At 53.6% G+C, this 24,363-nt stretch overlaps 2 protein-coding genes and 1 long non-coding RNA gene across 4 annotated transcripts in view; 1 reads left to right on the top strand and 2 right to left on the bottom strand.

The window, feature by feature from the left end:
• Positions 1-3,623: 3,623 nt before the first annotated feature.
• Positions 3,624-5,918, bottom strand: CHST14 (carbohydrate sulfotransferase 14). The gene has a single exon (XM_075755647.1). It carries the CDS (start codon positions 5,821-5,823, stop codon positions 4,723-4,725), a length of 1,101 nt encoding a protein of 366 aa, XP_075611762.1. The 5' UTR covers positions 5,824-5,918; the 3' UTR covers positions 3,624-4,722.
• Positions 5,919-6,073: 155 nt separating this feature from the next.
• On the top strand, positions 6,074-11,295 carry LOC142602197 (uncharacterized). Of its 2 annotated transcripts, none has more exons than XR_012835882.1 (5): positions 6,074-6,240; positions 8,033-8,230; positions 8,456-8,611; positions 10,549-10,663; positions 11,090-11,295. It is a non-coding gene; the product is annotated as an uncharacterized LOC142602197 (long non-coding RNA). The 2 variants fall into 2 exon arrangements; XR_012835883.1 differs by having other exon boundaries at positions 6,084-6,608.
• An 8,085-nt stretch (positions 11,296-19,380) lies between these two features.
• BAHD1 (bromo adjacent homology domain containing 1) overlaps positions 19,381-24,363 on the bottom strand; it is a 40,435-nt gene continuing 35,452 nt past the window's right edge. Inside the window, exons 6-7 of the mRNA XM_075755646.1 lie at positions 23,877-23,968; positions 19,381-22,657 (exon numbers count right to left, since the gene is read on the bottom strand). Of these exons, the coding sequence (XP_075611761.1) occupies positions 22,468-22,657; positions 23,877-23,968 (282 nt within the window). The 3' untranslated portion in view covers positions 19,381-22,467. The remainder of the gene's footprint in view (positions 22,658-23,876; positions 23,969-24,363) is intronic.

Raw genomic sequence — 24,363 nt, 5'->3', positions numbered from 1 at the left:
CTGCACTGCAAAAAGCCAACCACTTGGGCTTTAGTACGCTGGCGGGAGGCTTTGCTGGCATAACCTTGGAATCCGTAAACAACACGACACACAAAACGAGATTTTTGAAACAGCAAAGGATCCTGACCTGTCCCGCTCCCTCGTCCGAAGGGCAGTACCAAACTGCCAGCTCCGAATGCCAAAAATCAAACAGCCCTCGTCTTCTCTGCCACCGTGGCCCAAGCACGACGCTGAAGATATTAAACACATTCGCTGCAATTATTTAAACAACGCGAAGACCGAACAGGGATCGATTCCCCCCCCGCCTCTCAGAAAACACCTACGCGCTGGTTCATCACGGGGAAACAGGGACCCTGCCTCCCCCGTGCCAGCGGCCGCTCCTGACGGAAGCGCTCACGGCTCCGGTTCGTTGACGGCAGAAGTCAAGGGCTTTTCCAGTGCTCATTAAGGAACTGAACGCACGAGACTCACTGCACAGGAGGATCGCCTTAATCAGACTTTTCCGTGAGCAAGGAAATCGAGCTCAGGTATAACAGACGAGCTATAATATATATATTTTATATATAATATACAGAGATAATATAACTGAGGAAAATATATATATTATATATATAGAGAGAAAATAACCCAGGAAACGAATAAAAACCCAACCAAAGGGACAAACGTAATGCCAGGCTGCAATTGCCTATTTTTGGTTTCTTGTGCGGGGCAGGAACACGCTGGTTTATGTTTGTATGTAGAAAAAGCATCCTGAGTGGAATGAACTCCTAAAGCAGAGAGATACAGAAATTAGCACGGCATAAACACTTGCCTGTATAAATAGGGAATTCCTTGCGATTGCATCCCGTAACGGTGAGTTACAACAATTTAGGAGGCTGGTAATTGCCTTTGGAGAACGTTCCTTGCTCACTGTCGGGTCTTTTTTCCTTTCAGCAGCGAGCTGGACGGACAGGGATACGCGGGACAGGGTGGCCGACAACGGACAGTTATCTTCGGATGCTGGATCACTAAATCCTTCAGAAAAAGGATTTTATGCCCCATCCTCTCTCCAGCACAAAACTTCACATTGTTAAATCTTTATGTATTCCTTATAATATAAATAACAACAAAATAAAATATAGGAATGTATTCCTGCCTGGAGCTGGGCGGCGATTCAAGGGAAGGAGAAACCATCAGGTCCCCGTTCCCCAGCACTCACCCAAGAAGAGCAAAGCGCTCGATTCCTTTCTGCAGCACCGCGTTAAAGTCACAAGAGCTGTGAGCAATGAAAGGGGATGCAGTAAAATAAATTCCCCTCTCAGCTTTGGTGGAAATGGATTAGCAGGTCCAAGAGCTACCCGGGAAGGAGGAATAAATACGTACGTGTAAGCGGCCAAATTCACGAGCACGCAAAACGCTTCCTTTTGTTTGGCTGTTTTTAGACAAGCAGGCTAAAAAGGGACTAACGACAAATTAATAACATTGTGGTAATTTAGAGGGAATCGGAAGTTCTCCAAAGAACGAGGTGGAATTAAACTGCTGGAGCATCTCCACGTATCCAGGCACGCTTCCACGGGGAATCCAGGAGAACAGCAGGGTCAGGGCTGGGAGTTACCGACACGCGTCAGAAAAAGCAAGGGAGGGAGATGCAGCGACAAACCCCCAAGGCCCAAACCTGACGTTGTTTACCTGGGGAAGTTTGGGGCTTTCGGTGCTGCGTCGAGGCTTAATAAAATACAATAATTCGAGAGAGGCAAGATCGCCTTGTGGTTCTGCTGGGTGCCTGCAAGCGTGGAGACGGAAAGGTGGGAAACGGAGCTGCCACGCCGCAACAGATCAGAAAGCAGGAACGTTCAACCAGTTTGATTAAAACCAAAACAGCTCGTAACTTCACGGCTTCCTCCTGGGTTGTACTCGAGCTGCTGTGAGGTCCCCTCCTCCCTGCTCTCGTGGACGCGTCCCCGGTCCCCGCAGAGGAGGGCTGGATCCTGCTCGGCATCTCCCACCTCCAGCGGCTCCCGTCAGCTGTGGAATTTGCTCCTGATTGATTCCACACCGGAGAAACACCTGACAAAAGAAAGAAACGATACAGCTGCTGAGGGAGATGAGTTTGGTTTTTTTTTTTTTCTTCCAACTTGGCCAAAAGCTTTCTCAGGAAATTGTATTATTGGCCGTGGATAAAATGAAGTACCGCTAATGGAAACCTAATTGATTTTTCATATTGCAGCAAAGGGGTAAGAAAATCAAAGATGGTCCGTAACCTCGATCAAGTAGGAGAAATAAGGTTTAGAGGGACACGACAAAACGCCCCTCGCTTCAGCTTTTGGGGGACTTTTCCACACTCCACACATTTTTGCCAGGAACGGGACAAACTTCTGCCCAAGCTACGAGGTCTTGCCTGCGTTAAAACCCTCCTTACGGGAGGGTGCGAGGAGGTGGGAGGCCGTTTGCTTTTATTTAAAGAGAAAAAGGTGATCAATGATATCCAGAAAAGGAGCAGGAGACAGTCAAAGAAAAACCAAACTCCTTCTGTGTGCAATAAATTAGATTAAGGGGACAAGAGACAAAAATTTAATATAGAGAACAGGAGCTGCAGCAGATAAACAAACAAGCAGCACAAACCTTTAAAACTACTGAGAAACAAACATTTAATTAAAAACCCAATCGCTAAACAAGCAGGAAACGTTCCCTCAGCTTCACAGCAGCAGACAAAGACAGAAAAGTCTAACCAGCTTATTCCTAGTTAGAGACCCTAAGGTCAGGCTTAATTAAAACTCAGATCACCCCACCGTCGGCATCTGTTCTACAAAATCAAATCCGATTCCCCGCCGGTATCTGGTGCCTTTGGCTGGAGAACAAGACAGATCTCCAGCTCTTCCAGCACCGGGCACCAAACATTCCCACCTCGTCACCGGAATCGCTGGGGACAGAGAGAGATTTTGCAGGTTCCAGACAGGGTGCGAGGGGAGCGAAGCCAATTTCTGCCCCATTTTTCGCACGGGGTAGGTGGCTGCAGAGGTGAGGCGGCAGCCGGGAGGTGAAATCCAGGAGCACGGCCGTCATCGTTCTCGTACCCAGCCACGACCCCGTTAGCAAAGGTAAAAATCACCCAAGGCAAAGGCTCTGCTGGGCTACGGACTTCAACAGAGGGAGGCGGTGACTTCGCCGGGAGAGTTTATAGATACAGTAAATCTGGAAAGTTACTTAAGTCAGGCCCTACGCAGGATTTTTCATCCCAGCGCTTGGATGTGGCTCCATGCCCTTCTTTCAGGCAATTTCACAAATCCTAAAGAAAACACCTTAATTTTCCATCCCCCTTTTTGAGAGATTAATCCCCGGAAACCACCGGCTCCCGCAGCATCCGTAATCCATCCCTACTGCTTTGTATCAACTCCACAGCAATTAGGCGCCTATTTTGCTGCTGACTGCCGCTTTTCATCCAATTGCCCTTGTCGCGTAATCGTCTCGGATGCGTTTCTTTCTCCACTTGTTACCGCCGCTCTGGCACTTAAAACACAAATTAATCGAGGCAGGACCTGCCTATTCCGTCCTATTCCACGCTGTGGCTTAGCAGGAGGGGCAGGCGACCTCTGCAAGAATGCAAATAAACACTAACATCGAAGGAAAAGCACTCAGCAACAGACTAATTCATATAAAAACTTTATTACAAACGAGGACACAGCCTCCCAGGAGCAACACTCTACGTTACCTCCCAATCTTTTACAATTTAACGGTCATTATTAAATACCAGTAGCTACAAAACCGGCGTGCACGCGTATAAAAGAAGGGAGAACTAATCCTCAAATTGCCATTCTTTCAAACATGGCCGGAGAAAGCATTTTTTCCACGGTGGTTTGCACGCACGTGGGCACGCAGGCACCGCCGAGGCTGCGAGCTGGCACGCTGCGTGCGGCTGGGGCTTTGCTGCTTTCTGTCCCAGGAACCAGGACAGGTTCTGAGCTTATCAGAAATCTGTATTGCTTTAATGCAGAGACAAAGAGAGAGGGGAGAAAATTGTTATGGCTTGATATTGCATCTGATAAATTACGCTGGGTAAATAGTTGGTACTTTCAAATCTTAAAAATTGCACAAAAGTGAATATTATCCTATCACTAGTTCTATTTGAATGGTAAATAATAATTAATAATAATAAGACAGAGGTACTACTGTCACAGAAAAAGAGACCAGCCTCATTTAAGCACCATCTAGAGATGAGAAAATAAAGGATAAATAGGGCCTAGATCATAAAAGCCTTTTCTTCTACTCATACTCAAAAAAAACCCCTATCTCCTGCCTAGTCCAGAACCAGTTTTAACGGCGCTAATTTTTAGCGCATCAACCACTATATTATGATTGTAATTCAGCCACGTACTATTTAGCATAAAACACAAAAAAGGAGGAGAAAATACTTAAAATATATCCATTTCTCAATTTCCTTACGGATGTTTTCCATGTTGTGCCATAAAAAAGAATTTAAAGCAAAATAGATATACAAAAGCTACTGTGCTCAAGTCAGCGGCATATGTACACATTAAAACCAGAACAATACAAAAACTATTCTAGTAGCAAAAGCAATATATAATATTTTATATAAACAGTGTTTGAAAAGTATAAAATTAGGAAATAATGCATAGAAGAGCGAGTTTCGCAGGCCCTGCAGCAAGGTGATATTCGCAGCAATGGCCGCACAAGCAAATCCTCGCAGCGAAGGCAGAGTTTACACCAGATCCCGAAAGGAACGACTCATTGCCTGCAGAATTCGCTGGTTATGTTGGGAAGGGGGTAAGCAAAGAGCGAGAAATCCAGGATGTATTTTGGTAACAGCTCTTTTATCAGCCGGCGTTGGGTGTTGCACAGGTAGTAATGGAGCGTTTCCGCCGTCACGGGCTTGTACCACGACTGCCGTTCGGGGAAGCGGATGAAGGAGGGCGACTGGACTCGCTCGAGGACGTAGTCGGCGTCCGCGTTCAGCCGCTCGTAGGAGCCGATGAAGTCGTACCTGACGGCGCAGGGCTGGCACAGGTTGTAGATGGGCATCCAGTGCTCGTTCATCCTCTCCACGTCCTCGTCCAGCAGGTACCGGAGAAACTCAGAGAAGGTCACGTCATCGCCCGCCGAATTCCCGCCGTTCTTCCGATACCGCCTGACGATCTCCACCCCGTACTTCTGCTGGTATTCCTTGATCTCCCCAAATTTATTCCTGTAGGCCGAGAGCAGCCTCTCCATGGGGTTTCGCACGAAGATGAACTTGTAGTAGTTCTTCAGGCGGTAGCTGATCTCGTCCGGCTTCATGTCCCCCAGGAACACCAGGTCGCTCTTGTGGTCCATCTTCAGCTTGACGTCGACGCTCTCCAGCGCCCCGTCCAGCACCTTCAGGATGCGTTTCCAGTTGGAGCAGGCCACCTTGGGCACGTAGCAGTACAAGAAGCGGTACTTGTCGCTGACCAGGAGGTGCCGGAGAACCGTCCGCCGCTGACCGGCCGGCAGCTCCCAGACGCTGCGGGGCATGGCCCGCTGCCCGCAGACGGCGCGGATGGTGCGGTTGCGGATGTCCCGCAGCACCTCGTAGTCCAGGTCGCCTGCGGCCTCCTCGCCGCCGCCACCGCCGCCTCCTCCCCGCCGGGAGAGCTCCCCGGCCACCGGGTGCAGCGGCGGCGGCTTCACCTCGGCCAGGATACCCTTCTCGATCATGAGGAGCAGCCCGCTGGAGGCCAGGATCACGCCGAACATCAGCATGGAGGGCAGCAGCACGGTGCCGCCGCCAGCGCCCCGCGGACGGGACCGGCTGCGGCTCGAGGCGGCCGCCCGCCTCACCTCCCCGGGCAAGGGGGGCCGGGGGAACATGGCCTGGGAGGGCTCGGCCCGCCGCCTCAGCCGCCACGCCGCATGCCAGGGATGGAGGTGGGGGGGTGTGTCGGGGGGCGGCCGGCGGCTCCCCGGCCCGGCTGCCGGCGCCGTCAGGGGGCCGCGGGGACGGAGCGAGGCGGGGCGGCCGCCGGCAGTGACGGCCGCGGAGGGCGGGACGCGGCCCGCGGGGAGGCGGCGGCCATTTCGCGACGGCTCCGCCCCGCCGCTCGGCTCCCGGACGTGGGAAGGGGCCGGGAGGGGAGGGCCGGGGAGCTTCCACCGCCCCGCCAGGGCCCCTGCGGCTGCTTAGTGCGGGGCAGCCAGCCCGAAGGCCCCCGCCGGGGTTCCAGTCAGCGCTCCGGCACCCCGAGGGCTCTCTAACCGCCCGGCCGTCTCCATTGCTGCCTGTAACAGGTGTCGCGGTAACGGCCACGCTCCCCTCTCCCCGAAACACATTAAAAATAAACCCCGCGGGGGCTTGCTGGGAGCCACGGGGCACTGCCCGCAGCACAGCGTAACGCCCGGTGCTTCCCAGCTTGTATTTAGCCCTTTTCTGTGGCTACGTGCAGCGATACAGGCCTTAATTAAATGCCTGTAGCGGTTGTTGCAATACCAGGCCAAAGCAGCCTTAATTAGTAGTCGTGCCACGCTTGATTACCGCTCAGTTTTAGCGGCCCGGAGGAGGAGAGACAAGTTACCTGGTGCACCAAGGACCGCTGAGCCCGTGCTGGCGATGGCCGTGCCACCGCCTGGAAGCCAAAGGACAGGATTTATAAAACCTCGTAGGTGTTTTCCCCAAAGTGTTACTCTCCTAACGCGGCCCCTGCTCAAGGCAAACCGCCCGACGCTGCGGCTTGGACCAAAGCAGCAACGCGCTGCAGCCAGCGGGTCGTGGTCCGAGCCTGAGCAGCGTGCCATAAGGATGCTATTTCTGCACGAGCAGAAATCGTTTTCTACCGGCATTGTTCTGTGCATATTTTCTTCAGTGCGTTTTCAGAGCGTACCACGGGGCTTGTGCGCCTTAACTAGTCTTGCAGGGACTCTCTGTCAAAAGCATCAAGAGAAAAAACAGCTTCCACTTAGTTTTCTTTGATCAAAAGCCAAGAGCGTTTTGTCAGCCAAGGCAGACAAAGCATTTGTAGTAAAGTGCGAGAGCCTGAAGCTAGACTATTTTACATTTTACAGTTTTATTTTGATGTAAATATAGCATTAGCTCTAGGAAGAGCTGGTGCACTCTGCTCTGCCACCAGCAGCACAGCTGTAGATCTGCACGCTCTGTAGCCTTACCAGATTGCTGCTCTGAGGGCAGGTCCAAGGATCTGATCTTGATCTCAACTCCAGCGTAAAGTGAAGCTGCACCAACATATATAATCCGTGGTACTGAGGCAAGAATCAGGCCTCCTTGGAAAGCCCTCCTCTTGGAGGAAAAGACTCTGATTACAGTAAACTCCAGTACAGGCGCTAACACTAGTGCTAACGCAGCCAAGGGAAGTTTTTGTTTCTTAGAAGGCGTGACAACCCAGCACCGCTTGTCCTCTTTTGTTTCTATTCACCCCTCATATCTATAGGTCTAGAGTATTTCTGTATGGTAACAGGGTGGTTCTGAAAGTATATTGCAGACTGCTAGAAATAGAAGGCTGCCCTCGATGTCAGTGGGCTTATGTTTCTCCTAGGTGTGCAAGGGAACTTTGATTTAAGGACTGCTCTGAGTAGCACAGGTATCTGGGGGGATGCAAAGTCTCTACGGAAACAACACGGGCTTCGGGGCGGCTTTGGTCGTTTGCCAGGCTAAGCCCCATGTCACTGTGGTTGTACTGGACATGCCTGTTGATCACTCTGGATGTTAATTAATTTGATTTTCACAGCGTTAAGCCTCATGTTCAGAGCATGCAAAACTACGGGAACGTATTTCACAGACAGATCCATTCCTTCGGAAAGGGTACATTCAGAAAACAAAGCGTCACTGAGGAAACCCAACTTTAGGCTGCTGTGGTTTGCCTACGAGTTTATACTACAAACCACAAGCGATGGAAGCGTTTAGTTCTTTCTTACAGATATACCAGGAGGATTTTCATAATTCACAGCCCTTGTCAAGGTGCTTTCAGCCCCCACCATTTACCTTCGTCACGTTATTCCACATAGCGAAGGGCAAACCCCGCTTCTTGTGGCCGAGTAAATCCATGTTGTGGCTCTGCCCCGGTTACAGGACCTGCGCAGGAGATGCACGTGGGAGCGGGAGGCCCGGCGATGACAGCGTCTGCGAGCGTCCGCTGATCCTAATGAGAAACTGCGAGCCTGGGAAGGAAGAGGCTTCCAGATGTGCTCTTTCATCTGCCTGATCTGCTGACTTTCGTGGCGCTGCTTGCACTCCGGATGAACTGGGATCCCTGTTTCCCTGCTGCAGGTAAGTATTTCGGCAGGAGTCACCACCTGGCTGCCTAGCTCAGACTAGCGTGCCATGACTAGCCACAGCAACCCGATGTTATCACCGGGGCTTGCCAGAGCACGTAGAGCATTGTGTTAAGAAACTACCTTCAACACGATCTGAAGTAAAGCGTACCAACTTACTCAAATGTAAAATTTAAGAGTCTGTCCCTTTGCTTTTCCACGTTTACGACGACATCCGCAGCAGCTTTAAAACCCTTGCCTCCCGTAACTTGGACAGCACGCGTGACTGCACGGAGCGACGTTCTCAGTCCAGCCCACTGCGAATGCCTGGGAAAACAGGCAGGCTTTGCCGCATGCCCATCGATTAACCAAACCCAGCTGACTTTACTATCTACAGGTAAATCGTGGCCTGCGCTTAAGTGTGCCTTTCATCCATAGAATCCTAGACTCCCTATAAACCGCGCAGAAGTGAGACCCATTCGCCAACCCCAAGCCACTTGAAACTGTTTGCATCCCACGGGCATACGCAGCTCCACGGGACAAGGGAAACCTGCGGAGCCCTGCCCATGGAAATGCTTTGCTCAGAGCAATCCTCATCTACCTGGGGCTGTAGCAGCAGCCCCTTCCCCGCAATCACATCTTCCAGGTACACAAGGAGGGGTTTTGTAACTCTCAGCACTTTCCAAGATGCTTTCAAAGCCCAACATTTGCCTTTGCCTTAAGAGCACCGTAGCAGCAGCAGACCTCCACCCTAGATAACCACCCGCTGGTTCGAATAGTCCCCTCGGCCTTTTCCTCGCTGCTAACTCGCACGAGCAGAAAAGTGACATTAAAATGCTTTACTATTATATGCATTATAATATCATATGCATTACACTGACCTAGTCTCCCAGCATCATTCATGCGGGGCACACTCAGGTTTAGAGCAGGCTGCAGAATTCAGCCTCAGCTATCAGAAACGGTGGTCTGATAAGGAAAGTGGCCATTTGGGCATGACCAGATACTTATTTTGGTCTGAGAAACTGCAAAAAGGAGGCCCCTTGAAAAGCTTAGCAAGAGAAAGGAGGTTTCTGTAAAGAACAACAGCTTGAGCTGCTGCCAATTTTCCAAACCAGCAACGGGACAGTGACTCCTAACGTAGGCAAAGGAGACCCCGTGGACGGAGCTGAGCGGCTCCAGATCAAAAAGTAAAACAAGCAGAGGAAGAAGAAATCTGATGTTGTGGCTGTGCGTCCAAAGGTTATCCAGTAATTTAGAATAATAAAGCCTCTTAACCAAGTGGATAAGCATAGAAGCCATTTCACAATCAGCTCACTATGTAAGGCAGAGTTTCTTATCTCTAGGAAAAAAAGAAAGTCTTTTTAAGCAAAGTCAAACATGCTGGATGAATATGCTAAACAATTCAGAGGAGATTGTTACGATAGGCTCCGTCTATCTCCCTCATAACAAAAATCACTATTTTCAAGGAAAATGTAGTGCTGAAGGATCTGCTTATCTTGCAACTGCAAATTAATTGATATGCAGCTGGCTGAACTTGCAAAGACCTTACACCGAGCTTAGTGCCATTTTCCCCTGCTCCGTGGTGCATAACTGTGAAATTGCTTTTGAACCGAGCTATTTCAGGAGTTGTAGTTGCTCCGTGCAGGGAAAACCACCGCACACCCGCACGGTCAGCAGCAGCTCGTCCTGCCTGGGCTTTGCCCACCTTCCCAGCGCAGGGCTGGGACCAGGTCCCCAGGGATCGCGAGGATGGCAAGGCTGTGGGACAAGACACGGAGGCGGCCGGGAGCCTGCGGGGAAGGCAGCCAGCACGCCTGGCAGAAGCCACACGGCTATACGTTCCCGCCGAGGGCTGCACACACCATATAGGAGCCAGCGTTGCAGGCAAATCCGCTCCAGCTGGGCAGGAGGTCAGAGGAAGTTCAGAAATACCGCAGGCGCCAGCACAACGGGGCCGGCGTTTGGGTAACTGTCGCCATGAGTCAGAGCTTTCCTGGTGCCGCCACGGGCACTCGCTCCCAGCCTTCCCAACAAGACCAGGTCGATGTGCAGGAACCGTTCCCAGGCCGAGCATATTCAACTTGAAGTCAGTAACAACCACAACTCCCTTTTTCCTGCCCTTTATCCTCCACAAACCCACTGACCGGTCTCTAATCCCCTCAACCCTTTCAGACCGGGGCTACCTCTGGCTACCGGATCCGCACACAAACACCCGCGCTGCCGGCAGCCAGCTGTGGTTTTACCACCAGTTTTCAATACAAAGACACGTTAAACCCGACGCAGCGATGGAACCTGTGTTGTGAGAGAGTCCCAAAGTCTCTTAACTCGGTCTAGGTGTATCTGTTACTACTCTTTACAACAAGCAGCTGCCTGGGGCTCCCAAACGGCTCTTGCGGGGCTGTCATGAAGTTGTGAGTCCCGCAGGTCCCTTCCAGGGATCACCACCCGTGTAAGTGTGCTCAGCAAGACGTTGTTTCCAGTAGGAAAATAATTGCAGAAGGGTTGACCGTCTCATGAAAACCCGTTGTTCTCGCTGATACGAGCGTGATAGATGGTTAGGGTTCCTAACCATCCGCCTTCGTTACAAGTATTCCTCCTAAGCCTCAACTGGGAGGCCGAAATATCTGTCAATACTACACGGGTCCTAATAATGCTTTTCTGGGTCTGCTGTCTCTAAATTATTTACATTCCTTAATAAAACCATATCAAACATCAGGATAAGAAATATCTTTCCAGCAAAATGTACGGAGTCAAAGCTCAGGTGATCGCGCCATAACCTGGGTGCCTTCCTAGTATCTCGCAGCACCAACAAGTCTTTTCCTGTGTGCTGCTTGGATTTGTCCAACTAATGTTTGTGACCCACTTAATTTCACAGGCAGCAGAATGAGGACTGAATCTGCTCCAACGCCTCCAAAACCTGCAGCATCTCGTCTCTGACGCCAGAAGTCATCGTCACAAGGCAAAAAAAAAAAACAACAAAACCCCAGTGTGCAGAAAGGGACTGATAATTACCTGTTTGACTCAGCCCTGTTTTGATTTGCAATATCCTTCCATGCGTCGGGAGCAATAAACACCCCGCAAACCACGTGCTTTGCCCCAGGAAATTTGTTCGAGGGGGAGGTTGGAGAGGGGCGGCGGATGGACACTGGGAGATGATGGCTCTAAGAGAGGGGAACTTGTCCTTGAGAGGACAGTCAAGCATCAGAGGGGGTTGCCCGCAGAAGCGGTGCCGTCTGCGCGGGACCCAGGCTGGCAGGCTCCAAAAGATCAGCGTCGTCTTGGCAGGGCTCCACATCACGGGTGTTGCCTGGAAAGAAAACGGGAGCCCCCAGCCCCCGTTTCGCCAGGGCTTGTTTCTATTAGATGCGGCATTTCTTAACGCCCACAACTCACATTTGCTTCTGCTCCTTGGGTCCCCCCCCCAAGCGCCCGTTCGTAGGCAGGGCCTGGGGCTGCGACGGCAAACAGCGCCTTGTTCACCTCCCAGGCGGGTTCTGTGCAGACCCAGGCTTTGGGCACGGGGGGAAGGCTTGGGGCTGGGTGAGGAAACAAACGGGTCCTTTCCCCTGAGCCCTCAGGAGATGGCCTGGCACGGGCAGGGATGGAGCGAGCGGGCAGGTCTCCGTCCGTACCTGCCACCAAGCCGTTGGGAGGTCCCTACGCGTGCGGTGAAGGCTGGCTAAGCGCGTGCTGCGCTCCTCCTGCGCCGCGCGGGGCTCCGCGTGCTTTGCGGACACGGGTTATCTCCTTGCGGCCTCACGCTTGGACGATGATCGGCATCAGCGAGGCCGGGAGCGCGCTTGCTAAAACGCACCCTGAGATTGCGCACGGGATCGGTGCGTTACAGGTATTATTTGGGGTGGCAGGGAAGTTGCAGTTGAAGAGAGGAAGAAAACCAGCACCAGATGGCAGCCACAGCTGGATCTTCGCAACGCAGATCCCCGTCTCCACCGCAGCGAGCTGTACAGCCCGACCTGGGGCTGCCCAGGGGCTGCGGCATCGCCGCTACGTCCTCAGCGCGCCGGGAAGAGCCGCGTTGCTGTCACCGCAGGGTCGGAGCCGCACGGCTGCCCTGACAAAGAGAGGGTGGGCAAACCAGGTCCAGAACGAGATGCTGCAAGCAAAGGTTGATTTTTGTGGGGTTTGGTTTTAAATGAATAAACACGTATGATTAATCTTAATGTTTCTATAAATACAGCATGTTTGGAAACATGTTTGCAATGTTTTCCAGCCTTAAATATATCAGCATAAAGGTGGTTTTGAAAATGAGCATTGAAGAGAAGAAAATCAGGGAGGAAACTCAGGATCTAGGTAAAAGGAAACAGAAAAGAGTAAGCAAATTCCATCCTTCTTGAAAAATGAATTATTATAAAACATGCGCCGTTGTTGATTAGATCAGCTAAAGGAAGCGACTCGAGCAAGAATTCCAGTCTGACATTTGTCCCAACAGGATTAATTTAAAATAAACATCCAGAGGAATAAAATAAATAAGTAAATCTGCCTCTGCTTGCTTCCTTACCATGGAGGAATGAGTCTTTCTGCAGAAAAGCACTGGAAAGGGGTTTTTCCCCCTCCCCATCTATAAATAACGTTGCATTCTTTCCAGATTTTAGAGGAGAACTGGTGAGGAGGCCGAGGTAGGCGGTGCAGTTCTCGCACTGGATGATGAAGCGCTGCGGTCCTCCGAGGAATCCTCTGCCCCACGACGATGGCCGCAGGCAGCGGCCCTCCCCAGGACACCGGGGCAGAGCCAGGTCCCCGCGCCGCGGCCCCGCGTCGCCCCAGCAGCTGCTTTGGGATGCAGCGATCCTCCCCACCGCCTTCGCCGGGAGCTTACGGTCAGGGAAAAGCGGTTTGTTTAATCGCCAGCCAGGTCCACAATCACCCCCCTCAGATCACGACGTCTAACGAAACCCCTTGCGAAGGAGGAAAGCAAAGTTAGAAATAAACTTTTGCAAATATTAGATAAAAAAATAAATGAGTTGGGAGCAAGCGGTCGCTTGTAGTTGGCCAAAGTCCCCGGGACCGGGGTGGGTGCGCGGGGAAGCCCTGCCGCTCCCCGGGTCCCGAGCCCCCCGTCTGCGGGGTCGCTGCCGCCGGGTGTTAAAGCGACTCCCCCCGGGAAATCCATTCCCACAGGCGATCCCAGCTTTCATCTCGCAGGGAGGCGAGAACAAAACCCGACCGTGCTCCTTTGCGTGCGTGAAAACGGCTAATACGGTAAAATAAATGGCACTAATATGCCATATAATTCCCTTTTTATAGGCTGTAATTATACAGCGTGGCACGAATTCAGCCCTACTTATTCCCTGCGATACGGAAGGGGGCTGTGCCTGGTAACGGAGAAACGTCCCCCAGCCTGGCACAGAGGAGAACCAATTAATCGCTAAACGACCCTCGCGCTGAGCGATTCAGGGTCCCCTTCCTGAGCAATTCCCGCTGATGGCCGAGGGTGACGAGGAAAACGAGGGGAAAAAACCTCTCAAGCAAAGGCAAGAGACGTCTGAAGGCGCAGACCGTGGTTCCTTAACGCTCTCGCCGCTGCTCTTGCTGCCCAGCCCGAGATTGCGGAGGACGCCGCTCTGCTTTCTGCGTTCGAGGACGCCCAACCAGACATCTGGTGCTTCCAACGGAGGAGAAACCGCGGCCGGCTTTGTGCGGTTCAGTCCTTGCATACTAAGGAGGAAATGAAGGCCAGGTTATCCGCGGGGACAGGGGAAAGCCTGGAGAGTTTGTCCCCGTGCCGCGGCATTGAGGAGGAGGAGGGAGAATTTACCTTCTGGAGGGGGAGGGAGGGATCCTGCCCCCAGCTCTTCCTGCGTGTGAAACCACGACGTTCCCAGCACGTGAAGCAGTAACGCTCTGGGAAGAGGCACAAACCGCTTTCCCAGCGGGAAATCCTGCGGCGTTTCTGTAACCTTCTCATTTATCGAGTGCAAAGCGCTGCCGGGCGCCACCATCCCCATCCCGATCTTCCGACGGGCTTCTCCGCGCAGGAGCCTGCCCTCCTCCCAGCGCCGCATCCCGGCTCAGCAGCAGCACGGGCATGGCGGCGAGCAGGGCTGGGAGGAAAAGCTGGGTTATCGATGAAACTATTACATTATGAACCACGTTATTTACGGGTGCAGAGAAAAACTCCTCCTAACGAGCTGGCCGGTGTTGACCAGACGTTTGCACCGGGGCCAGATTCCTTGCGGCTTTGCTCTGCCAGCTTGCTCCGAGGGCTACGCGGAAAAGCGCAGCGTCACCTGCGCTGGGGTTTGTGACGCGCGTCTCTGACGTCCAAAAGACGGGATTAATTTTACACGAGAGCCGGCGGGGACCCAGACACCACCTATTCCACCCTGGCTTAGCTATTAAGTACAGCGCGCACGTGCTTCCCCCGTTGGGTGGGCACAAAGCAGCAGACGAGGAGCAGGGGAGAATCCCGCCCCGCTTCGCGCTCGGGGGGCTTTTTGACAGGACGGTGCTGCGCCCTCAGCTACGCCCCAGGCGGGCGCCGCGGCCCTTTGCCGGGGATGCCGTCGCACGGCGGGGGTTTGCGGAGACCCTGGGCCATCCCGGCCGCTGCGTGCAAAGCGTCGTCTCTTCTGTTCTTGCTTCATCCTAAACCTGCCCCGAAATCTTGTGTAATTCACAGAGGATGCAGTTTCGGGGATGAGGGCACCAGCTGCCGCTGAACCCCGGGCGCTCCCGACCCCGTTCTGCCAAGCTTTTTCACTCGATATCCTTTCCAAAACACCTCTCCATTAGAGCAGTTTGTCCATTTTCTAATACACTTATTCCAGCGCTCCGGCCACTAAGGAGAGCGGAAAAATACTCATCGAGATGCAGGCTTTTTTTTTTCCAGCATTGTCAAATTGATTTGCTTTTAAGAAATATTGGGCGGTCCAACCCGCTCCAACTCCAGCTTGTTTTTGCAGAAGACTCTAGAGAGGTTTATTGAGATATTAAAATTAAATACGAAACCACAGAATAAATGGTGCTTCCATTCAGCGTATCTTGTAAATCCAGTTTAAATTGTTTCCTTTATTAAATATCCTTTCCTCTTAAAAATGGATTAACTGCTCTCACTGGAGGCTCTGACAGAAAAGCCATCGCATCTCTATAGCAACAAGTCCCACAAACGCACCTCCGGCTTCCGCAGGCTGACTCTGCTCCGTGAGATCCGCCCCATCGTCCCGTTCCAAACATCACCGTTACCGCGTTGCCCGTTATTAATTACCCCCCCTGAGGCCGGCGCCGAGCGCAGCACCGTGACTTCGCATCACGCCGGCGGGTCCTTTGCAAAAGCCTTGCGGGTCCCATCCTGTTCCGAACGTACGGATGGCGGACGTACGCGTTTCCCGGCGAGGCAGGCGACGCTCACCTTGTTTCTCCTCCCTTCCCCTGACTTTGGGCTCGTTGCTCTCCTTTTTCTCGACGACTGTCCTCAATCCTTTGACGCTGCCCAGCGGCCGCTCGCGTTGCGATGCGGTGGCCCTCGAACTTGCCGTCGCTGGCTCCGGTCGCGGCAGCGTGGGCACAGGGACGCGGCACCCGGCAGAAGCAGCAGCCAGAGAGGAACATTCGAAGCTTAACGTCATTTTTATTTGGCTTCAAACGAAACAGCCAGTGCGGGAGCCAGACAGAAGGTGGCTTTGAGAGGCTGCGGATGCTTTCCCAGCCGACAGAGCCTGCACCGAGCGGAGCTGGTGTCTCACGTTCGCCGCCGGCGCGCAGCCGAAGCACGCAGAGCGGCGCGTGGCAGAGCCCGCAGCACCGCGCGGGGACTAGAGAGCGTTCGCTCCGTCATCTCCCCCCAAACCCCCAAACTCGGTGGGCCAAACCTTTTTCCCCCCCCCGTATCGATGGGGTGAGAAGGGCACAGTAAAAACGGGGCATCGCCCACGGTTCAGGTCCCCGGGGACACGGGGTCAGTTGGGGGCTGCGCATCCCTCCTCCGCGCGGGGCCGGTGCGGCAGACCCCACGCAGCCGCCGGCGCTGGGCTCCGGCACAGCTCCTTTAACAGCCGCCGCTTTAAAGGGAGCGAGCTGGGAGAGTGACTGAGCGCTCCGTCACGTTAATATGACAGTCCAAATTGCTCCCGTCTCTTGGCTGGGATGAATTTTGGCACAATTACAGTCAATTATAATTAGCGGCATTACAGCGGCAGTTAAATGGAACCAGGAGCTCGTGGCTTTTGCTCCGGGTGGGAAGACGCTTTGGCATCCAGAGCAAGTCCTGACCGGCACTCTGGGTTTGCTCGGCCGGGAGACGTGGGGAGCGAGGCGGGGGGGGAACCCCCATGGCAGCGTGTGCCCTGGGCCCAGCTGGCACCTTCCCTGGCGCACGGAGCTGCTCGAGCCACGGAGCGAAGAGCCGCACCAGCATCCCCGAGGCTGCAGGAAACCGCAGCAATAAATCGGACGAACCGTCCCCATGCTTCTCAAAGGATGGAATTCCCAAAGCTCGGGGTGAGCTTTTGAACACCCCCCACCCATCCAGCACGCTCGTCCCGGCGCCCAAACCTTACCCGAAGGCTCTGCGGGTGCCTGCAGCCCCCGCTGCTCCTTCCCAGCGCCGCCTTCCCCAGCTGGGTGAGGTCACCGCCGCCGACGCACGGCGTCACCTCCAAGGACAACGCTGCGGCCGGAGGGACTCCGCCAACGTGGCGGCAGAAAGTCACGGTACGAGAGCGGGAGTTTGGGGAACGTCAGATGCAGGAGCTGGGTACAACTCAGCGCAGCTCCCTCGGGTAGCAGATTTCAACAGTAAATCCAATTTTCTCTGACATTAATCCCAACTTTTCAGTTGGGATAATCTCTGCCACAGATTATCCTTCTGACGATGGCTCACCGTGCGGGAAGAGCTGGGACAGAAAAGCTTTTTTTCGGTTTTAATTGACCCCTACGAGAGCCTGTCCCCGCACAACAAAGCGCCGGAGCCGGCCGGAGGCGTGGGACACGCACGGGGCGCAGGGTTCCAGCTCCATCTCTGGCACCCACCTTGCTGATGCCTCCGGCAGCCGAGTCCCATTAAATACAACTGGAAAATTTCAAATTGGTTCTTCAGCAAAAACCCAAGGCCACGGGGTCAGGAACATCACGCCCGCTGACCCCACACCGGCGTGCAAATTTAAATGTCACAGGAGGAGCTCCTTACTCCCTTCGGGGAAGCAATTCACCACTTAATACGCTTTATTATCAGGCTGAAAAGGAAACCGTCTCGAATCCTCATTTCCATCCACCTCTGCAGGTTTGCGCCTAACCTGCCCGCGGGTCCCTGCGGGGAGCCGGGCTGTAACAGGGCTCCTCGCTAAACGTGATGGGCGCAGAAAGCAAGAGGCAGGGATCCTGTAGCACCCCCCCCAATCCCACAGCAAACCCCCTAATCCCACCAAGAAGTCCAAGCAGGAATTTCAGGCTACGATGCCGGCAGGGCTCTGAGGGGACAGCGATTAAAGCAGCTCGGAGCAGCGCTCCCCGCTCCCCTGATGGGACAATCTCAAAATCTCCCGTTCAAGGCGACCCGGGAGCAAGAGACGCTGCAAACCCCAGCTCCGCTCCCCGGCTCGGGGAGACGACCGCCCGGCCCCCGAGGTGTGCGTTGCGGATGCGGTTACCGTGCCCAGCCCATCTGCATTCAGCCCACAAGCCACGCTTGCCACTCGCTCCCCTCTCTCTAATTAGGAGCTAATTCAGCGTCGGTGGCACGTTACTTTTTCTTCCCACTCGTTTTGTTCCCAGAACTTATTCTCTCCCTCCCCGGGCGTGCAAGGGGCCAGCTCTAATTAGCACACGGCATTATTTAACAGAGCTAGCCAATTCCATGGGCCAGCCGCCCAGCCAAGAACTAACCCCCGTCACCTCCCCAGCCCTCGGCACCCACCCGCGGGGTGATGCTCGCACAGCCCCTCACGGCAGGAGCACCGAGCCCTTACCGACATCGCTGCGGTTTTGGGGCGAGTTCCCCGATGCCCCAGCGGAGCAGCCTGCAGCGGGACCCTGCCCAGCAACCCCGGCACGAGCAGAGGCAGCACCAGGAGAAGAGGGAAGGCAAACACCATCTCGGCGGGGAGCAAAAATCATGAAAGCCTAAGAGGAGCCTTTCCTGGAAACCAGGAAGCACCTAGAAATCGTTAAGCGTTCGGTTAGTCCTGCAGAAACCAGATAAGGCGGCCAAAACACAAAGTTAACTCCGGCCGAGGGAGTGAGGCTGGACCAGGCAGTTCCCAGATACGCCGGGAGCTTCACGGACGTTGTCTCATCGTTAAGAGGAGGAGAGATTCCCTTGTGGGTGGTGAACCCCCCACATCCACTCAGGGCCACAAGGGAAACCTTGAAAACGCCTTCCTGCCCACGCACAGCCTGCGAGACGGCTCGAGGAGCAGCTACGAGGGACCGTGCGGGAAACAGCCCTGCCACCATCCACAGACCACGTCAGCGGCTCTCACCGAGGATGAGCGTGCAAGAGCACTTGTAATCCCTTTGTACACCTCTTGTGCAGCCCAGCAGCTTTGGCCTTGCACCCCAAGACCTGCTGCCCGCTCAGCGGCGCCCGCAGACAGCGCTCACCCACGTTTAAATGCAGACACTTCCACGGGGCAGCCCGCTCACCATTCCTCACGGAGGTGCTGACCCCGCTGCGCCATTTCAAGCCCGTTATTTTATCCCCCTCCACTCTTGCTCCCGCTTACGAACCTTTTTGGGATATCCGAGTAGACCGCACGGCCATCGGCCCCATCCTCGGCACACACATAGCGCTTGGTGCCGCAGGGCCAGGACCTGACGGCAGGAGCTGAGAGCGATGCCACCAAGGGAGCGATGCCACCAAGGGACTGAGGTGCTTTTCCAAAACATCTCAAAACGCTTCCTTCCCGGGCTCCCAAAGCACGGGCGGACGCACCAGCCTCGCAGAGACGAGCTTTGCCACCAACACCATCTTAAATGTTCCTACAGCAGCAGAAAAATGAAACAAGCCAAGCGCCAGCCGATCCTCCTTCCTCCATTTTCACCAGAAACGCGGCAGCAGCCGATCTCTGGGCTGCGTCCCGATCGCTCCCCCCGACCCCGAGCACCCCGGTCTGCTCCCACACCAGCGGCACCTTCCAACCGCTTGTAACTCCTGCACCCCGGCGGGCCTGAGGAAGGCTTGGGCAAGGAAAAGAACAGTGTGGCACAGGGTTGTTTTCTAAATCAATACGATTTTTCAAATTTATTTTTTAAGAATTACTTCTAATATATCTTTCTCACAGAAGGAGGGTATAGGGAATGTTCTCATTCCATCTGTAAACACTGAAATACAGATCTGGGAAACCAGGGAAGAGACACAAAAAAGTGCATTTTACAAAATTATCAACTAAAATATATTTTACATGTATTACGTTTCGATTTAAATTCTACCGACTGCATTTTCAGTTTCAAAAAATATTTCCATATCTAATAGATTAAAAAAGCATGAAATATTTTCATTATGGATAAGACATTTCAATTCATTTACATGCTGTTTGCACAACAGCATAAGCAACCACGTGAATCTTGATGTTCTTGGCCTGAAGCAGATTCTAACACAAGAGGAGTCAGGATTTGTCCTCTCCGGACACGGGCCAAAGCCCGTCCCAGATGCAGGGCAAGTACAATTTCTCTTCTACCTGGAGAGGAGCCAGGACATCGGCAGGAGCAGGGGGGGAAGAGGGGTCAGAAGGAGTTTCAGCGAGTTACTGTGTTTCCAAGGATGGGTTTCAAACCCTTCCCTGACTGCAGCAGCGCCCAGGGTTTGCCTGGCCGGGGGGGTTTGAAGCACCCTGCGTCTGATGGCACTTTTGCTAGAGCAAGGCGGCCGCAGGCAGCTTGCCTGCTGCGGGCCGGGCGTCACTGGAGTCCCCGTCGAGCCAAACGCGTGCGCTGAGGGCTTCCCATCACCTTCCACGGCCCTGGGGTGCAGCTGCTCCCTTCTCTCCCGTGCTCTGCTTCTCCAGCATCCTCCCTCCCTGCTAAGGGGGGCAGCCGCTTGATATCCTCTTTCTCCAACACCTCCTGGCACCCCCGTGGCACTTTCATCCGAGCGCCCCAGAAGCGCCCCTGCCTCCCACCCGGATACAGCAGCACCGCATCAGCGGCCCAGCCGCGGCGTTCCAAGAGACCACCAGTGCCCAAGTTAATCGGTAAGGAGAAATCTGAGCAATTACTTTGACACTAACAGCATCTCGAGGTATAAACGAGATAAGATGCTTCACCTGCAAGCTCTTGCTTGCACACCCAAGATCAACCCTCCCGGAGCCGGCTGTCTTCCCCGGGCTACCAGGCAAGAACAAGCAGGGCTTTTCCAGCATCCTCTGCAACACCCAGCAGGAATCGGCCACCGACAGCAGGGAGACACGTGCCCTGCTCGCCCGCTGTGGTGGGTGCCAGATCTTGTCATTTCATCAAGTCGTCATCTTCCAGACACGTTCCCCTCTTTGGTACATAGAGCGAATCTCTGGAGAACTCCTGCATCACCAAACTGTTTCCACGTAAGGGATTTGATGCTGTGGGGTTTTCTCTCCAGGCCAGGCAGGCGTGCAGCCGTCGGAGCAAGCCATCAAGCCCTCCGTTCCCACCGCACCAGCGTCTGCGGGGAGCGTGGGTAGTGCTGCTTCCACTGACAGGACAACGTTAGAGCAGGATGAACACTTCCACCATCCAACACCAGTTCAGAAGCCCCAAAAGACGGGAAAGATGCAGATCCCTAGTTTCAGCGAGCAGCCAGCCAGCAGAACGTGGGCCGAGGCGGTGCGGGTTCTCCTCCCCTACGGTAGTGCAATCTAGAAACGGACTCCCAGCTTGGCGCGAGTGACTCAATGGACTGTTACGCTGTCCTTTGGTTTGCTTTAGAATTAACTCAAACAGTTTGCGTTAAGATAAACTAACGTCTATCTAGGATCTATACACGTAAGGCAAGAGGCAATATCTGTGGGGCTCGGGCCGCATTTGCCGATGCGAACCTTTACCATGCTCAGTTCCTTTCAGGAGCCACGAAGCCACGTTGGTGAGCTCGCTCGGACGCCAGGATGAGTTTGGAGGGGGGAGGCTGCAAGGCAGCGCTGAGCCAGCGCTGCTGATGGCTTCACAGTACGCCCAGGGTCAGGACAGTCACATACGGGGAGGAGGTTTAAAGTTGTAAAAAAAGCCAAAAACACTGAAGAAAAGGGTTTGCCATTTCACCCTCCAGCCTCTAGCTTCTTCACTCCAAAGACGTACAGGGTTAAACAGGGACTGTAAACGACATTACAGGAAAACAAACCGGGAAGAAAGAGTAAACCCACTGCTATCGCTGCAGCCCCCTACGCCATCAGGGGAAGGGCAATCCTCGGGAGAGAGGAGGAAACACGGTTCACCGCGTGCGCTCCCAGCTTCGCTGCCACGCGCGCCGCCGGCGCCGTGCTTTCCGGGGCACCGTCAGGGCATCTGCGAGAGACACGCAGCTCTGCGTAACACCGTGCGGGGATGTAAAGCCGAGGATCCTGCCGCTCCCTCTCTGCTCTGCGACGGAGCAGACCGCCAAGCCCGGCTGCAAGCCCCAGTCCAGGCGGTGAATCACAGAACGGCGAGGTGAGGGAAGAGAAGGATGAGGGAAAACAGGGGTCAGCTCTTTCCCTGACGGAGCAAAACCGATTCAAGCACGACACAAGGCCACTCTGCATCCAGGCAGGTTCCAGAGCAACGGGTGCGTTGTGACGAAGCTCTGCCCACCGGGAATCCTCACAGTCTGTCCTGCGGGACAAAGCAGCCTCCTGTGCTCTGCCAAGGATCCGCTCTCAGTCCCCACACCTCACGCCAGGGCACAAAAACCACAGAACTGTCACAGCTTGACTCGCACAACGCACCAAAGCATCCCTCCTGCACCTTCCACCATCCCCACTAGCGATGGCTCTGGACTCAGTTTACTGGCTTTTATCCCCTGCAAACCCCTCCCAATATATGCATCTCTAGATACATATATAGATATAGATTTACATATGCAAGTACCTATATCTATATACATATATTTATTTTATACGTATATATTTTCATTTATGCTTTTAACGAAGTGCTGTGCTTTCAACTGCTGCCTTCCTCCGCAGGGATCTGCTCCTGCGCACGCTTTTCAGTCTGAGGGAAGAGCACCGGGCGCTCTTGTCTGCAAGTGGCACAAGGTACGTCGTCAGGAGCGCACAGATGTCCCAGGCAGTCAGCCTGCCGCCGGCTCTCCGGTGCCGCTCCTCCTCACCGCGGTCCGACCGAAGAATGGTGCTACTGCGGGTTCTTCAAGATGCGCCCGTGTCTGAAGTCATAGACGTGACGACAGAGGAAAACTAGCTCGGGGTCAGTGTCCTCGGGCACCTTGCGGTGCAGAGGTGTGGAGTACTCTTCCGAGGGAGGAACCATCATGGTTTTCCTGCCTGGGATCCCTTCGACTCGACGCTTTGCCAAGGCACAAAATCTGCAACGCAATTACATTAGAGGAGTTAGCACGAACTCGTGTCACCTCCCGCTGTTTGTGTTGGTCCGTCTCGCCGGTAACCTTGCTTTTACTTCTTTGGCCTCGTTTTTGTTGATTAGCCCCAGAAAAGTCTTAGGCAAACAAAGAATTTGGGATTGCCTTCAGGGAATCTCTCTCAAAAGGTGACTTTACCCACAACAGCACAAAAAAATTCCTGCCAATAGCTATTCCAGAGCCCAGAGGACTGGGCTGTTAGAAAGGAAGTGAGCTGTGTAGACCCAAAGCTCAGGGGTTTTTGGTCAGTTGGTGGGGTTTTTTGGGGTGGATGTTTTTTGTGTTGTGGTTGGGTTTTGGGGGGTTTTTTAAGTGTTTTCAAAAGAACGAGCAAAATTCAGCTTATAAAGAATTTGTAAAACAGTGTGTTATTAGAAATTCAAACAGCAGAACCCTAGGCTGGGAGCAGGACAACTAAGAAGAGTACATTGGGGCTTAAACATCCTCTCCGCTGTAAGGCTGCACAGTCAACAGGATTCACCCAGCAAAGCTGGGGAGATTTAAAGCACCATTTTGCATTATGGATCTGTGAGTCCATTCAACCCCTATTCTCATTCTGCCCCGCACATCCATCCATCCAAGGATGGCAGTCCTGAATACGGATGCTCGGAAGTTCTTCCTGACAAAGTTTCAACTCAATCAGCAAGAGCTGAACAGTAAAAGCCTTAGGCACTACTCTGAGGGATGCTGCTGCCAGAACACCCAGATCTGCAAGCATATACACGAGTGTCTAGCAGCAACACTGACAGAAGTACATCAGCTGGCTTTCTGGCCAGCCCCGGCACCTGGGTACCACCAGGGACCGATGGACAGGATCATTTCCTGCCGCCTTAGCTTTTGGCTCCAAGCAACGGCTTTTCCTTCACTGTGCTCCACTGATGTCGACATGCTGTGTTACCAAGGTCATACAAGTATAAACATTTCTGAGCCCTCCAAGGCATATATCTTACATAAAACAGACACACACTGACTCTGGCACGGAAGAAGCACTCACAGACTGCAGTACCCAACTTGTACATAGAGTGTAATTCATCCAGCTCCTGCTAGACCAAAGTCTGTAGGACCAGGACAGTTCTGCTGGGTGATGCTTGGAAATGGGAAGAGTGACAAGAGCTGGAGACAGATGAAGGTCTGGGAGCAGCAGCAAGTTAAGAGCACCACCTACCTGCAGTACTCTGCAAAGGTCAGCACATAGCATTTCTCCTCTATGCAGGCAACACTGTTTTCATCCTGATGCCGGGATGCGAAGATCTCATTCTGCAAGAGAAGGACGGACAGAAGAGGTCACCCAGCTGGCCAGGAGCCCCAGGGAGGCAGGGGCCAGCTCCACACCTTTGCCCATCACCTTAAAGAGGAGTCTGTCAAAGTATGCTCATAGCAGATACTCCTTAGAGTCAGTACTTCATATGACTCAGACACCTTCCACTTGTTTTGGGGCCTATTTATAGTGTGCACCAGAATTTTATCCAGCAACACGTGAGCAAAGCATTAAGAGTCCTAACCATCATTTAACACTGCCCAGCACACTCGGGAGCCCGTGTCCAAATCCCACACGTACTGCGAACATTACAAAAGCATTTCAGCAGAAGGCTGCTACCAGCTACCCCCCTCAGCCTCCTCTTTCCTCCTGAGGAGGACACAGAGCTTGTGGC

Source organism: Balearica regulorum, chromosome 5, assembly GCF_011004875.1.
Source record: "Balearica regulorum gibbericeps isolate bBalReg1 chromosome 5, bBalReg1.pri, whole genome shotgun sequence".
In the NCBI taxonomy this organism is placed as follows: Eukaryota; Metazoa; Chordata; class Aves; order Gruiformes; family Gruidae; genus Balearica; species Balearica regulorum.
Note: the sequence above shows the minus strand (reverse complement) of the source record. Positions and strands in the feature narration are given on the sequence as shown.

Coding starts and splice junctions, on each gene's coding strand:
- CHST14 (XM_075755647.1), bottom strand. CDS start 5,823: ATGTTCCCCCGGCCCCCCTTGCCCGGGGAGGTGAGGCGGGCGGCCGCC.